Source organism: Lytechinus variegatus, chromosome 19, assembly GCF_018143015.1.
Source record: "Lytechinus variegatus isolate NC3 chromosome 19, Lvar_3.0, whole genome shotgun sequence".
Classification (NCBI taxonomy): domain Eukaryota; kingdom Metazoa; phylum Echinodermata; class Echinoidea; order Temnopleuroida; family Toxopneustidae; genus Lytechinus; species Lytechinus variegatus.
Genome location: NC_054758.1, coordinates 4,825,113 through 4,841,847, shown reverse-complemented (window position 1 = coordinate 4,841,847; position 16,735 = coordinate 4,825,113). Strand labels below are relative to the sequence as shown.

At 38.4% G+C, this 16,735-nt stretch overlaps 2 protein-coding genes across 3 annotated transcripts; one reads left to right on the top strand and one right to left on the bottom strand.

Annotated features, from left to right (window-relative positions):
• The first annotated feature begins 327 nt into the window (after positions 1–327).
• On the top strand, positions 328–7,128 carry LOC121406107. Of its 2 annotated transcripts, XM_041597124.1 has the most exons (5): positions 328–680; positions 2,736–3,053; positions 4,010–4,228; positions 5,579–6,496; positions 6,528–6,648. In XM_041597124.1, exons 2-5 carry the CDS (start codon positions 2,774–2,776, stop codon positions 6,548–6,550), a joined length of 1,440 nt encoding a protein of 479 aa, XP_041453058.1. In that variant the 5' UTR covers positions 328–680; positions 2,736–2,773; the 3' UTR covers positions 6,551–6,648. The 2 variants fall into 2 exon arrangements, with proteins under 2 accessions (XP_041453058.1, XP_041453057.1); XM_041597123.1 differs by having other exon boundaries at positions 328–679; positions 5,579–7,128.
• Positions 7,129–12,703: 5,575 nt separating this feature from the next.
• Positions 12,704–15,023, bottom strand: LOC121405978. The gene is made up of 2 exons (XM_041596972.1): positions 14,476–15,023; positions 12,704–13,178 (listed from the first exon to the last, which is right to left on the bottom strand). Exons 1-2 carry the CDS (start codon positions 14,721–14,723, stop codon positions 12,896–12,898), a joined length of 531 nt encoding a protein of 176 aa, XP_041452906.1. The 5' UTR covers positions 14,724–15,023; the 3' UTR covers positions 12,704–12,895.
• Positions 15,024–16,735: the final 1,712 nt, after the last annotated feature.

Genomic DNA, 16,735 nt, shown 5'->3' with positions numbered 1-16,735 from the left:
CTTCTTCTGTTGCTACCTTTTTTGTAATACTGTTGGGTTGTGTTTTTTTTACTTTCTTTAATATATTTTGGCCCTTCTCTCTTCATAAGCCTTATTCGGTTGACATATTTTTCCTGGTTGATTTATATATATATCCACCTCCTTCTTTTCTTACTCCTTCTTTCTGCCCCTCCCTTGACCCCCCCCCCCCCTCCTTCTCTAGCTCCCCATCTCTGGGCTCTCTTTGCCCCCCCCCCTCCAAATCAATACTCCCTACCAAGAGTCAATAAAGACTGCCCCCGACATGTCAAAGTAATGCTGGTGGGACGTATAGAATTCGAAGCCATACACATGTTCTATTTACCTCTCTCTCCCTTCCCCCTCCATTCTCTCTCTCTCTCTCCTATTGAAGTTTGTGTACAGTAGTCAAGGCTTGCAGTCGAATCGGCCTATCATCCCTTCGCCGCGTATACAAATAAGATTTACCAGCATTCCGATAACATGTATTTTTGGAAGTCTGAAGTAAAATAAACAGCGATTTTTGTTGTTTGGGACGGTGCGGTGTCCACTTTGCAAGTAATTATGAAGAGGCTCGTCTGAAGATAACACCTTGTGTATACATATACACCATCGGGAGAACTGTCTTGCAACTGGATGTCATGTCCATATAGGCTGCACAAGAATCGAACAAAATATATAAAGTAAGTTTTGCAATCTATGAATTCATGGAAATAATGTTATTGCATTTCTAATCATTGTCATAATATTTTTAAGGGGACGGTAGGGTTTTCGAGTTCGACGTTGACCTTTTGGCGGTGTTGTTAGCATATAGCCCCATATAGCATCAAATTTCAAATAAAGTGCTGAGAGGGATTGAATCATTTTTTAATGCAGATTGTGGATGTTGTATGTAGGAAAAGTAATCAACAGCAGCAACACATGGAAATCACCCGATGTCATGTTTGTTTCAAGTTTATGACACTCACGCATACATTGCAGTATAGCAATGTAATATAAGAGTTTTTTTTCATATTGAATAGAATCATTGTTCCTTAAAACCTGTATTCACCGTACGCATAAATCAATTATTGATTGCACTGAATCGTAAAATTTGGGGTATAAAAGTTTTGTTATTCTGACAAAAGGGTATATTGCCAGCTGCATATTGTTGTCGGATAAAAGAGTTACGACAAAAAAAATCACATGAACTTCACGATGAATGATACCAAGTCTATTTCATGATGATATATCTGCCTACATGTCCCGTTGGGACGGGACAGAGATTTTATGTGATTGGTATTTCTCATTTTCTTTAAAAATAGTAGTAGAATGCCTATATAGGAATAGCAGTAGTATCGATTGTGGCAGTTGTGGTGGTGTACTACTACTACTCCTACTACTACTACTACTACTACTACTACTGCTACTACTACTGTTACTACTAGTACTACTACCAAGGAGTTGGTAACTCCTTGCTACTACTACTACTACTACTACTATACCGGTATAGTAGTAGTAGTAGTAGTAGCAGCAGCAGCAGCAGCAGCAGCAGAAGTAGTAGTAGTAGTAGTAGTAGTAGTAGTAGTAGTAGTAGTAGTAGTAGTAGTAGTAGTAGTAGTAGTAGTAGTAGTAGTAGTAGTAGTAGTAGTAGTAGTAGTAGTAGTAGTAGTAGTAGTAGTAGTAGTAGTCATAGGCGGCGGAAGCGGGGGGCATCTGTCCACCCTAAATTTTAGGTGGGGGGGACGGCAGCTGTAGTAGTAGAAAATATATATAGTCATGATAATAGTATGCAGTATGGCTAGGTAGTATGGTCATATAATACAGGGGCCATTCTGTGACGGAGTTATACGATGTTTATTGATCTGTTTGCATTTAACAAAACACCCCAGTCCACCCTGGATATGTATGTCACATCATTACAATGTCCAGGTAATCGATATATCATTGATTACTGGAAACAACAGCCAAGCCTTTATATCTTCCATCGACGTGCTCCATCATATATGGTCGACTTAAAATTAGAGGAGGCGCAATGGGATATGTTCCATATATATTTTCACTATCACAAGAATCAGATTCTTTAAGAATTTATGCATCTTAATAAAGAGGTAAACAGTTTTAAATTATAGCGTATTCCACCTAAAAATATTGTCCTTCGAGGGCAATTCAATAAAGTGATTCTCATTTTTAATTGTACGTCCGATCCAAATTTTCGCGTTTAAACTTCGCTTATATAATCATAGAACTGTGTAACATTTACAGATATATGGTTTTACCACGAACCAAAAATTGAGGCAAGGTAAATCACGGCATGATTGTGAAACCATGGTTTTAGACGAAATGGTTAAATCGGAGTGAAAATATATAATATTACATCACCATAACTATATTGTTACCACGGTCTTACATTTAAAAATCATTGTTTTAAAGTGGTCAGAGAAAAACATTTTCTCTGATCTTCCACATATTCTTTGACTCTTTCTCTTTATCCCGATTTTAATTCTTTATTAAAAACTACATCCTTATTACGTATTTTGTGTTTTACTTATTTAATGGTTAATTGAATTTATGTCGATGGTTCCCCTACTAGCATACATGTACTTAGGGGGGGGGGTGGTCAAGTGCCCCCCCCTGCATTATTTCGGTGACTTTTTAAAGAGGTTTTCCAGCTAAGCCACTAAAGTGAACGATCCCCTCCCTCCCACTCTCCTATTAAAGATAATAACGCGTAATACATTTATTCATTATCTTTACAGTAAAATGGCAATTCTGACCATTTCATGACGTCACTCGCATGGCTGGTACAACGATCACCATGCCTCAAGTACGATACTACCATCACGGTCGCTACTATCGCCCAGCTCGGTCGATGCCCCTCCTTCCTCCACTATCGCTCGTACCAGCGGTCGACACATCCAGTCACCATAAACTGAACCTGGGATGCCATGACGAAGACGAGGCGATCGCTAGGCGATGGAGAACGACGAGGGAAAAGGAGTTTCGGTGGATGATTCGATATATCGGCGAAAGTTTAACGGGAGAGAATATCGCCGATATGAGATTCCTATGCAGAGGTAATTGCTTGTATTGTATGTATTTTTACTTTAAACAAGCTGTGCCCCCTCTAATTTTGCATGTTGTACCGCAGCATACGGGAGATGATCCTATCGTCATCCCTGGATAAAAAAATGGCCGCGCATTGAAGGACGAAGTCTAAAATTACAGGGGGGCGAAATCAGACGAAATGGTATATCGACGAACCGGTATACATGGTACAGAAAACAGAAGAGGAGAATGTTTATACACCACGCGGGGGACAACTAACTGTTGATTGGACCCACAGAGTTGACCTATAGAGTTATATAGATTGGACCAAGGGTGACGATATGAATTAACGCTCTTTATACACCTTTACTATTAAAAGGAAAAAAATAGGAAAATTTTACGAAAAGCAAAATGATCAATCCCTTCCAGACACCCTCTGGTAGATTTGTATTTTATTGTTTAATCGAATGACGAAGTCTTGAATGAGGGGTGACGAGATTAGACGATGTGGTACGCAGACGAACAGGTACACAGTATGAAGTTTCTGTTTCTTTTTATTGTAAATCCCGTAGGAACTCGACAGGAGAGCTTTTTGCTGGTAGACGCCAAGCTGGTATATAACCGATTACATAGGAAACATTTTACGTCTAGGTTAATCAGTCATAGTGGCTGACGTTATAGACAACATATCTTGTTCTTGGGCATTTGTATCAAAGTGGAGACAATATATGGCAGAGTGGGGATTTGAACTCACAACCTTGCGACTATGAGTCCAATGCTCTAACCACTGGACCACATGGATATTGAATTGTTATGCTTCAGTCAAACGGACAGAACCAACTCCAGACCAACACATCTCTTACGACATAACCGATGACAGATCATCCGTCGTTTCGTTGGCATGACAAGCATTACAAATCATCCTTATTTAATGTTATCTCAATAATCTTGTTAATCATTTTCTTTCTTCTTCTTTTTTCCTCAGACCATGTCCAACCACCGGATGTCTTGCGGCAAGCAATGAAAGGAGGTCGACTGATGTCCATCCTGGAACGACATCGTCTTCTGGCCGAGAACAGTCTCTTCTTCCTCCAGACCCTCCTCTACTACATCGCCCGTCCCGACCTCTACGAACTCGTCCTCGAATACCGCACCAAGCGACAGAACGACATGCGGAAGATCGGCGTCGAGATCATGTATGATAGTAAGTACCGACAGGGGGCGTGGGGGAATGACCTATAGGTGACGTATTCTTTCCGAATTTAAGTTTATCAGGAGTGACCAGACATACACCTCTTATATTTTTCGGTCTTCTTTCTCTCCTTTTCTTCCACTTTTCCTTCTATTTTCTCTTCCTTTTTCTGGGTTTTCCCCTTACTAAAAATTGTGTCCGCCCTCGGCCCAATGATTGTAGTACTACCGGAGAGTACGGGTTACGACAGTTTGGTAAAAACAGTCGTCTCAGGGTATTTGCCTATTGGTGTAGGGGCGAATCAGGGTGTTCATAAGTATGAACATAATCATTTTCCGATATGCAACGAAATGGTAGGCCATCAAAAAGATATGCCAAGACATGCCCTTGGATATTTGTACATATAATTAAATATATTATCATTACTTCAAAGATATTTTACTGCAATATGATCATTGGGTATTATGTAGGCCTTTACAAAAAGTAAAAATCGACACGGTTTAATCCGACTGGAAGTGTCGCTGAGGTCTCACAATCAATGGATGACGAAAATAGGCTATTGTCATTTTTAAGGGAAATATTTTGGCATGCTTGTTTTTTTGTTTTGTTTGCTGATTTGAACAATCAACAAACGAAACCATCAAGATTCCCATGGAGATGTTTTTTTTCAAATAAAGATTCACCCTTTAAGACAGAAAATTATGTGTCTCACTAGAAGGTCAAAGACAGTTTTCTTAATGAATGAGGGCGAATTACTACTGCTGAGCAATAAATAAGAGACCGCCATCATATTATCAAGCCTAATTGCTCACGGTGCATGGCGGTCTCCTGGATTTGTCTAATTTATCATTTCGTAAATAAATAACATGTTTTGTTATTTATTTTGATTAGTTATATTACGAGCACAGTACTGTTGATTTGTTATATGTAATTACCCTCTGTACATTATGTTGCGTTGTATATCTCTGAAATGTCTGATGTAAATGCAGAAATAAAATCAGATCTAGGAGCGCATTAAGCACCTGCAACACTGTTAAAAATATTGGGTAAAATTTTAACCAGCACGGGGTTAATTATGTGTCCAACCAATTCAGGGCAATATTTTACCCAGTGAGGGAAGCCTGTTGTCCAGTAAGATTTAAAAAAATAAGCAGCAATTACTGTAGAATGGCCAACATTTTCATCACACTGGATAAATAAAAATACTCAAAAGAAATGCCCAATGTTGGTTGGACACATAATTACCCTCATGGAGCATTTTTACCCAATATTTTTTTTTGTTATGAGTGAAGGTGGATGGTTATGTGCGCTATTATAAATACTCTATGCTATCATTGCAGTATTCTATGATATCTTTTACAGTGTGTAAACCCGACGACAGGGGCATCTCTATGACCAAAGAACTCAAGTCGTTCCGGAAGAGCCTCAAGCCTCGATCACGGTTCAACACTGTCGACATCCAAACCATGATGAAAAGGATGTCAGCTCTGAAGGCGAAGATGAAGTCCAAGCTCCCGAGGACCATCGACCACGGGTACACAGACTCCGTGATGACCTCGGCATCGATGAGCGATGATAGTGAATGGACGGATGTCGATACGGACGATGAGGGTGATATCGATGAGCTTGATGATGGGGATTCTCGAGGCGACACAGAGGCAGGGAGAATAGCGAATCTTCCGCAAATTAGTAAGACACTGGATGGTGCGATTAAGGCCAGTGGAGAGGAGTGCGATGGAAAAGAGAGTGTGCGATTGCCGAAAATCGTTCCGAAGAGGAAGGTCGAGGTCGAAATAAAAACTGGTCGCGATGGCGAGGACGATTCGGAGGTTGACACCGGCGATGGAAAAAGCACTGTTGGAAGTAGCCAGTCGGGATTTGTTGAGGATTTGTTAGGAGTGGTTCGCATCCCTGGACCTGTAAAGCCGATCTATAACTTCACCCACAGGTCTAACGAGTTCCTGGACTTGAAAATCAACGGCAAGCAAACGTATAACGACGATGACGTCATCGCGTGTGTCCGTGACGTCAACAAGGTAACAAGTGGCCGCAGCAATGATCTCGACAAAGCTAATAAGAACGATGCCGATTTGGATGCCCTTTCGATAACGCAGGCAAAGAGCCTTACAACGACGGCAGTCAAACCCGTCCCCATGAAATTCAAAGTGCTTCGACGGAAATACCGAATGGAATCCCCTGGCCGAAGAGCTCGGAGAATCGTTAAGAGACACAAGCCGCCGAAACCTCTACCCCAGATCAAACCAGAAATGACCGACCACAGTGGTCTCAAATCAGAAATGCCCGACCACAGTGTTCATCAATCGAGCAATTTAGCCGAATTAGCCCAGATTAAGAGAACGCACAGCATACCAAAGCACCTGCCACAGCGAGTGAACTTTCTTCCCGATATCTACGACAAATACGCCCGGAAATCCGTGTCCACGGCGTCGACGAAAGTGTCGACAAAAACGCCGACGAGTAGAAAGAGCAGAAAAAGATGAAAATAATATATCTTTATTAATTTGTGTGCTTATATTAATTGAAATTTACTACATCAACATCCGTGGATCTTTTATATATCGAGATTTGTTATCCCTTTTTATATCATTGTTGAAAAGGGGTTAATCCATGATTGACCATTCTGCAATTTCAATATAGATTTTCTTTAAAGACTTGCACAGCCATGTTAGCATCCATATGTTCATTTATTTCATACAAGATTCAAGAGCAATGTTAGTAGATGATCTATCTTGTGATAAAGGCCGTTCCGGGAATCGAACCCTGAACTTCCATGATGTAGTCGAACGCCGAAGACCACTCGACCACGGCACCGGCAGAAACAGATGGAATAGGTACAACGCACCCCCCCCCTTACCCCAGAACACATCAAGATGATCTATGATCCAAGTTAGGAAAACGTTATATTTTTTTTGGAAAAATATTGGGTTGAAATTTTTTATAACTATTTCATTTGAGATGATTTTATAATACTTGAAGATCGGAGTTATAGTGTGGTACGGTATGTCACTGACACAGCTCCCGTAGGACTAGCGTGCCAAAATTGATTTTTTGGTTGTTTTGGCTTCAATAGGGTCCCCTTAGACCAAAAACGATGGGGGTCAAATTTTCAGACCCTCCATCCCTTGTGGGGGGTCCTTTTTGGCGCCATATTGGCCTGTACAAAGCCCAATAGGATAATCCATTGCTTTCAACCTTATTTCTCACTTTTCTTTGCCAATTATAACTTAAAGTTGTCTGAGGTGTATGAGAATGAATATTTGATGATGTTGTGATGTCAATGTTTTTTAACTTTTACCATACGGGGGCGGACTTTACGAAAAATGCCCCAAAATTGTAAAATATTGCACCCAAAATATTATTTTTCCCTTTTTTGGCACTAAGATTAGGACAAAAGGATTACAAAATGAAATGAATATGTCTTGTTATACAATCCAACAACAGAGGAATATATCACATGTAATGTATATCATTATTTTTGGTCAATTGATGTAAAAATCACCCCCATTTCAGGATTTTATGCAGTGAAAACCTTACTACAACACTAGAGGGCGCCATAACTTATGATAAGCACTTCCCTAAAAAAATCAAATTCAAGGCATTGTAATTTTATCAAAAAAATTGGAAGCTGACACATTTCAAGAGCAATTATTTCCAATGCCGATTCATAGTATGGGCATCTAATTTGTTTTGATTCTCGCCCCCCCCCCAACGGGGGAATATAAAATACCCACTGTTATTTACAGGTGGACATGTAATATCCATCAAGAATATGGTTTCATGTTTAAACCATGATTTTTAAAGTCAGAAAATTAGTTACAACCGTTCGAGTGTTGTGGCCCAGTTGATTGGTCTTTTGACTTTGAAAGGGTCGTGGGTTCGAATCCCAGCCATGGCATAGTTTCATTCTGCAAGAAATTCATCAACATTGTGATGCACTCAACCCAGGTGAGGTAAATGGGTACCCGGTAGAAATTCTCTGAATGCGCGAAGGAATTCCTTGAATGCTAAAGCGCCTAGGCAGCCCATCTAAGGCAGGGTAATAATAATAATGGCAAGGCCCGCTGGGAGAACAGTTTTTAGAACTGAAGTAGCTTTCCTAGGTAAATATACCTATATTATTAATATTACCATATCATAACAAGGACAGTCATTGGTCTATGTCGGAAAATCCAAGATGTCGTGAAGAAATCTGAGTCTAAATGCAGATTTTGGTAGATTTTTAGTATATTATTCCTAAGGTCAATTAGTACTAACTACTGTTGAAAAACAATGTAAGTTCGGAAGTTCTCTAAACATCACATGTTATTTCAATAATGAATATGTGCATATGTGCGTGCGTGTGTGTGTGTGTGGGGGGGGGGCTAAAATTATATTTTATGTGTTTTTTCTGTCTATCAGTAATTGGAAATTAGCCGAGAAGTACATAATTGACAATTCGAATAGAAGTCCTTTAATCGTAAATTGTACTCTAGAACGAGTTTGAACAGTTTAAACAAGTGTTTAAATCTTAAACAACAAAGTTTAATTTTCAGTATCTAATCTTCAATAAATTAAACAAGATTGTTTAAACTGTTAAACAACTACTGTAAGGTTCATATAGTAAACAGCGTTGTATAATATCTTAAACAGCGTTTTTACTGTGTAGGGGATATGGTTGGTAGGATGCTCGTCCAACTTGAAGCCTTCAGATATAGGCATTTTAGCTGTCTAGGGATGATAAAACACCATAAAATAATTCATTGTTTAACCGGGCGCAAAATTACTAATACTCTTGATTTTAGTGGGTCTCGATATAGGTGACCCCCCTCCCCCTCAGGCAATAGGTGAGGGTGGGGAAAATTGGAACCCTATCATTTCGTGATAGATTGGACCCAAGTGAATCCAAAAAACCCCACAATTTTGGCACAAAAATCCTGCAGGAACTGTGTCATGATATACCGTACCACACTAATATCATCATGATAAGTTATGGCGCCCTCTAGTGTTGTAGTTAGGTTTTCACTGCATAAAATCCTGAAATGGGGGTGACTTTTACATTAATTTACCAATAATATTCATATAAATTACTTGTGATGTATTCCTCTGTTATTGGACTGTACAACAAGACATATGCACTTCATTTTGTAATCTTTTTGTCCTAATTCTAGTGCCAAAAAGGGGGAAAATTACATTTTTGGGGTAATATTTTACAATTTGGGGCATTTTCGTAAAATCCGCCCCACTTATGGCAAAAGTGAAAAAATATTGACTTCACAACATTATCAAATATTCATTCTTGTACACCTCAGACAACTTAAAAATAAAATTGGCGAAGAAAAGTGAGAAATAAGGTTGAAAACAATGGATTATCCTATTGGGCTTTGTACAGGCCAATATGGCGCCAAAAAGGACCCCCCACAAAGGGAAGGAGGGGTCTGAAAATTTGACCCCCATCGTTTTTGGTCTAAGGGGACCCTATTGAAGCCAAAACAACCAAAAAATCAATTTTGGCACGCTAGTCCTACGGGATGACACACCATACCGCACTATTACTGCAAGTCTTTATATCGGCGGTAAGGCAAGGTTGACTTGATATTTTCATCAGTACAATATTATAACTCTAATTTGTGTGATGTTTACCGCACTCCAGTCAATTATTCTCTGTTAAACTCATAGATCTACATAGTCCCATGTTTCAGCGCATATAGACTGATATATGTTTAGGGTATAGAAGAGCTTTAATGTTGCGTCATGATCTCAATAACTCCAAAAGCGTTGTTAGAATTATTTCAATATCTCAACTGGAGGTTGATGATGTTCATAAAAAACGCCTTAAGGCCACCGCACACCTTACGACTGTTCGACATTTCTGAAAATGTGAATGGAACATATCTTATTTGAGGTCGAAATTAATTGAAAGAATTCTAATATAACCATTTTGAAAGATTGCAAGCCTTTATTTTGGAGTAAATGCCAAATCAGTTTCAAATCGTAGCCAATCGTACGACTGATACGTCATTACGACTAGACATTTCCCATTTATTTTAGACAAATCCACGATTTCTATAAGAAATTAACTATCAGCCAATAAGATTGAGGGATTGCAGTAGCTATTAACTGTTATTTTAAAATTTGCTATTTTGCCATTATTTTTAACCGACTCCTGATCAAAGCGTTTATGCGCCATTTTTTTTTTTTACTCTAGAATCATGTTCTGAATTATGATTCAAATCATGATTCTGCAGAATCACGATCTCTCTTACTTAGATGCTGCAGCTCTCGAGAGGGGTATCCTGAATGATGTCGTAAGATGGCGATATAAGCCTAATCTTTCCTATCAAAATGCAGGTATAGTACAATCAAGTGCGGCGTTGAGTATTGGAGGAATCACCTAAGGTGACCTATTTTTTTCCTCATTTGGATCTAATGGGGGTAAAACATAGTTACAAAACCGAGGTGTCTCTTTAGATATCCTTTTTATCTTTTTTCTTTCTTCCTATTTTCTTTTCCTTTCCTAGGGCGATTCCATGCTAGAAAAATTAGCCATTTTCACAACATTTTTTTTTACTTTACTGTCCTAACGAACGAAGAACTTCAATTAGTTTAAGTACTACAGAGTAGACATGCAGAAAACTGACGACCAACAAAAACATGTCCATAGGTGAATTAGAGTTTAAAATTTCGCGTGTCGTATGGGACATTTCCGCGTCCCGTACGACACACAACATTTTCACCAATAAATTTACCCATTATCATTTTCTTTTTTGAGTTGGTTTTTAGTTTTTCCCAGGACTACCCACTATAACTTTATCATTTACAAACAAGAATATTTTATTGCTCAAGCATTTGGCTTGAAATTGTCAAAATGTCCCGTACGACACGTATGGAATCGCCCCTAACAGAACCAAAGTTGCGGCTACCCGATCTGCCTCTCCCATCTCTCCAGCATCGTCCACGGGTACAGTTTAACATATTAGAATCCCCATCCCTTCCAAACAATAAAATAATCATAATTTATACATTAACACATATAATTATGTAACCAGCTCGATGTAAAGGGTAAAAACAATCATCAAATAAACTGACTTAATCAAAATGCAATATCAACCATGTTAATTATGAACATATATTATTGTTTGAGTGACTAATATATTAAATGTGAATAAAAATGTTTTATTGGAAAATAATTTGAAGAGGTTTTCTGTCATTATTTTAAGTTTATTCTCAGTCAGTCCCTCCCGATTGGCTTGCGAAGCTTATGCCCCTAGGCATTGGGTTTGAGGTCCCATCCCCATAGCATGACATGTTCATGCTTACCTTTACTGGATTTGGGCTTTTATAAAAAAAAAAGGGAAAATGGTATCGGAAGATTTCTACATATTTATTTCATTTTTAAAACTTGCTTAACTCCGTCCTTGTATAAACCATATCGTTGCAGAAAAAGTTGAGGTACAACAGAACTTAGATATTCAAACAAATCCAAAATTAGATATTCATTTATTGATGACAACAAAGTTTTAAAAAGAGACCCTAAAAGAGCATCTCCGAGTCCACGTCGACCTAGGAGCAGAAGTGGAGACTGCGGAGTGATTGATGACTGGACATTATTTTATCCGGCAATCTTTATTTTATCCGAATGCAATTTTAAGAGCTAGTCTGCCTAATTACTCTGATCTCTTAGTGAGACTAATGGGGTGTTCCAAGAAACTTGCGATCAATTGCAAGTCAATTTTCGATCCCTAAATCAATGTCTTTCAGTTAATTGCAAATTAGTGATTGATTGCTAATTTGCTCCTTGAAACACGGAGTTTAATCTGATTTGCTACAGCTAACGTTGATCTATCAGTTGTAAAATTGCAACAGAATATTTGCAATCGATCGCAAATATTTTCTTGTAACACCCCCTAAGGAACTGCCTATTTGGAGTGTACTGTACATCTTTGTACAGTGGATTTAAGCTCATTTTATGGAGTTCCATCTACTTGACGAGATGGAAATAATTGCCATGTCGACTTAATACTGTGTCAGTCGACACATCGAGTAAAGTTTTCTTGGCAAGCTAACTCATAAAAATTATTTGCCAACGTTGTCATGGCGCGAAAAACGCAGGAGATTACAATAACATAAATTGCCATGACGACATTAAACATTTTATCAGTTGACTTTGGCAAGACAGTATCTCGATCACGATGTCGACGATAAGTCTATAAAATCAACGTGGCCAGCTTAATTGTAGATGGCTTCCGGACATTTTGGAGTTATCTGTGCGTCTTTTTATGTATTTTCTTTCAAAAGTTGCTAAAATTCACACTCATAAAATACAAATCTCACTCTAAAGTTAAGGAGTCACCCGAAGAGGGGTGCAATTAAATAGAGATTTAGTAGCTCAAGCAGGCAACACGCGCTCTTGACGTGACAGATTAAAAGACAAAAAGGGATAATAATTTGGCATGCAAATATAATACTTTACTATATACACGTTTGTAAATTAGCACATAACAATATTAAGATATTCATGAAAGACACACGAAGGAAGACAGTTCAAAACAGGCAAGCATGCAATAAACAGTGGTTTTAAAGACCAACTCTTTGAGTATATAGGTCCGTAATACTTTCTAATTATATACAGAGTTTGATAAAAGTCACTTTGGAGAAGTCCAGTGTTTTGAAGATAAACTATTATTTCACATAGTAGCGGTATTTCACAAGATCTGTTGCTGGAATGCCCATCTGTTTCTTCTTGTTATCTGTCGCCCTCGAGAAGAAATATCCGCAAGTTGGTTTGTACGTTGTGGCAAAAGGAGCGAGCGAGTTAAGGGCGACCAGTGGTATGTTCGAGTCTCGAGCCCTACCCAGTGAGGTGGGTGGCTTCTTTGGATGGAGAGAAGGGGCGTGGTCTGAGCCCTCATTGGTCGAGCGGGTTGATGACGTTTCCAGTCTTGGTAGAGTATTTGACGTTGACCTATATCGGCAATAAAACAAAGGGCAAAAGTAAAGATTCAATAACTAAATAATAATAATACGGAGGGTGAAGCTTACAGCAACAACAAAAAACCGTCCACCTGCCCCCCCTCCCCCCGACCACACCCACCTACGCCTCTGCATGTGACACCGCTCATAAACAAAACATTTTTTTATATTATTTGCACTACAATATGTCATACATGAATACTAGTGCAATCAAATGTTACTATTTTAACAAAATGCTTGAAACACGTGAAATTACACAGAATATCGTTTCTTTTGGAGCAATTTTAGCGGAAACCGACGCGGTATCATGCACATGTCACACACTTCTCTGATTACTCAATTGTGTTGACTGTGTAAAATCAATGTTTCATCATCGTCCTTTGGTTCAAGGTGATTGATATCGATGTTACGTTGAGCTTATTCTGTGATGACAACAATGGTGTCATTTACACAAACAATCAGTATTGATTAGTTCAAATGCCAACCCTTGTTTGTTTTCAATTACCATGAAGGGTGAAACAGATGAAGGGTCAAAAAACATACTGACGTTTTTAATCGAAATGGAGTAAAAAGTGGTATGGACAAAAAAAAAATCAAAATTTCAATAAAATTCATCAATTGATTAGGAAGACTATATGCATCTCCATTTTGTTTTCTTGAAAGAATAAATACAAGAAAAAGAGGCTAAAAGTTGTTAGATAACAAACAGTTCAGGTTGACGACGTCAATAAATTTGTTGTTTTTAATTAATTGTGAAGATGTTTAAAGCAAATATTTCGACCGCCAAAATATACAAAATTATTCGAAATGTTCTTAGAAAATGGGTTTTACTTTTGTTCATTACCAAACTCATCAATTTAAGACGGATCCATTTGAAAAAACCTGAGTTAAATTATGCATGTTGCGTCAATGCTGATGTTAAATACGTGTTGTTGTTGTTGTTCTTTTTTTTTTGGGGGGGGGATTGTTTGGGTTTTTGATATACACATAAAATGCAATCACATGTTGGTGGAATCTTTAGAATAGTCGGATCATAATTATATAGGACTATTGGAGTCATTCGGGGAAGGAGTAAATGGTTGAACATTATGTGAACATACGAATCATGAACAACATGAACACCCCTCTAAAATTTTGCCATTAATGTCTATGCATATACATTCCACCCTTATCTCTCTCTTTAAAAAGGGGGGAAAATGTGTTTGCAAAGTGAAAACTAAATGAAAACACAATGAACCAATAATTAATTAGAATATATAAAAAAGAAGGAAACGGCGAGGTTTTCTTACCTGTTGTCTTTAGTGATTGTCATGGCGTAGACGTTGCTCGGCCGAATGGGGGCAAGAACTTCTGTCGTTGTCAGAACCCTGGGACTCGAACTTTCAAAACTTGACGCTGGTTCTTGAATAAATCTCCTCCAAAATGCAGGATTTGGGAGGTTCCCCGAGACATACCGGTCTCCAAGCGGGACCAGGTCCCCCTTATGTGTCCCGTAGAATTTCTGGTTGATCTGCCCCTGAAAGCCTGAGTTAGGCATGATGGCGGCGGTGGTGAAGCAAGCGAGGGAGAAAGTAAACGGGTGTGATGTCGTCTGCAAAAGTTGGAATCAATTCCACCGCCAAATCGCTGTTTACTGCTCAAATCAAGTCGATTTCTGTCACTTTCTTTGCAAAAATAGCCCACTCAGTCAACTATGACAATCTTTCACTTATTATTCTTCGTATTTTGTTGTTACTTTTTACAATTTATCGATATTTTTAATGTTATTAAATGAAATGTAATTCTTTTGTTGACTTCTGGCTTTTGCTTAGCTCTTGTATTGTCCCCGGACTATTGTATTGTTAGACGCGCGCCCCACCAGACACAAAAGACATGCGCACAATGGCTTGTCTAGTTTCATTTCGGAGACCCTTTACTAAACTAGCAACCCGGTTATGTGAATATTTTGATTGATTTATCGACAAGTGAGATTGAAAGGAAACTGCTGTAATACCTACTTATTAATCTTAAATAACAGTAATAAAATGATATAAAAAAAATCATGTTTTTTGCAAGTGATTGCAAATCCTGGACTAGTTTCAAAATGCCCCGGAGACTTTGGCAAAAACTAGTAAAGTGCGGTGCCCTTTGTTGCTAGCGTAAGAGCGTATCGTTACTAGCTTATTATGCATGACTGGATCTCTCCTATTTTATTCTGTAGGGGGTACTTTGCATTTGAATAAGAGCGCTTTAATGTATAATTACAAACATAAATTTGCACAGCTATTAGGCCAACGCTTGGCCTTATGTTTTGTGAAAATCAGTGGCAAACAGATGGTGGGAGCGGGGAAAAGAAAACTCACGACCATGAGAAAAAAAAAGAGAATAGGAATTATAATCTGTTATTATGTCAAAGTCTATCACAAACTTTGATTTTTGAATACAAGTGTCAAAGTTTGTGCTCGCTTGCTTCGCTCGCTGGTAACATTTTATAAATTTTGCCGGATACACCTGTCCATATCTGGCCCATCAAAATTTTTGGCTCCTTACGCCACTGGTGAAAAATAAAATGAAAATGTCAATCAAGCATGGATATTTTGCGTGTGTGGAATTTTAGGAAAATATTGCTTTACACTTTCACTCTTAGAGATATACTATATTTTTATAATTATTATTTTCAACAAGTAGCACCAACCAGATTGATATTTTCAGTGACGTAAAATACCATTTTGTTGTTGATTTTGACTTTGTTCTCTTTTTCACTTACATCATATTCTCACTTACAATTAAAAGTGAGAAATACCCACACCAAAATGATCAGACAAAAGAAATGTGGGTAGAGTTCCAAATTTTGAGTAAACATACTTGACATACTCTAAATGAAAATTATGAAAAAAAAATAATCTTGCTCCTTTGGTCAGCCTAATCTTTAACCCCCCGAAAAGTCTACATTGAAGATAAAAATTGTTTTGTTTCCCTATTTAACGAGGTGAAATACATTAATTTGACGCAGTTTGACTGATATTTAGAGAAAATCATCATAATCATAATAAGAAAGTGAAAGATTCTTCCCCGATCTTATAATAGAATATGCCAGTGCAAGCGCGTTTAGATTTTCGGGCATTGTTTACGTCATCAACGTATGCCGATAATTTATGCAAACTCCATGGGTACCTAGCGCGCAAGCGCGCACGATACACTACCCAATAAATTATGACATCACAATTTTTATCATAAGTTAATAAATCGGTCTTGCCTGAAATAATACCGATCGCGAAATGCTGGGAACAAAAGTCATAACAACAGAGGGGAAAATGAAAAGACTGCAAAAAGAAACATGATCTGAAACAAAAGCTTAAAATAATAAAGAACTCTGAAGTAAGTAAACCAAACAGAAATTTGAAAACAATAACCTGGGGACCATAAAGGATGCTTGCTGTTCCGGCAGACGTTCGAACCTGGGACCCACCGGGCCCTCCCATGTACACCGCCCTAGTCTCCCGTACGGTGCAATCAACTGATCTGTTTGGGCCATACGGGGAACCGAAACAGACACAACAGAGTATCGCG

What these genes read in the sequence shown, in the direction of transcription:
- LOC121406107 (XM_041597123.1), top strand. Translation starts at nt 2,774, where the DNA reads ATGGCTGGTACAACGATCACCATGCCTCAAGTACGATACTACCATCAC. An exon ending in TATGAGATTCCTATGCAGAG is followed by an intron (nt 3,054 to 4,009) that starts GTAATTGCTTGT and finishes TTTTTTCCTCAG; the next exon opens with ACCATGTCCAACCACCGGAT. An exon ending in CGTCGAGATCATGTATGATA is followed by an intron (nt 4,229 to 5,578) that starts GTAAGTACCGAC and finishes TATCTTTTACAG; the next exon opens with TGTGTAAACCCGACGACAGG.
- LOC121405978 (XM_041596972.1), bottom strand. Translation starts at nt 14,723, where the DNA reads ATGCCTAACTCAGGCTTTCAGGGGCAGATCAACCAGAAATTCTACGGG. An exon ending in ACAATCACTAAAGACAACAG is followed by an intron (nt 13,179 to 14,475) that starts GTAAGAAAACCT and finishes TTGCCGATATAG; the next exon opens with GTCAACGTCAAATACTCTAC.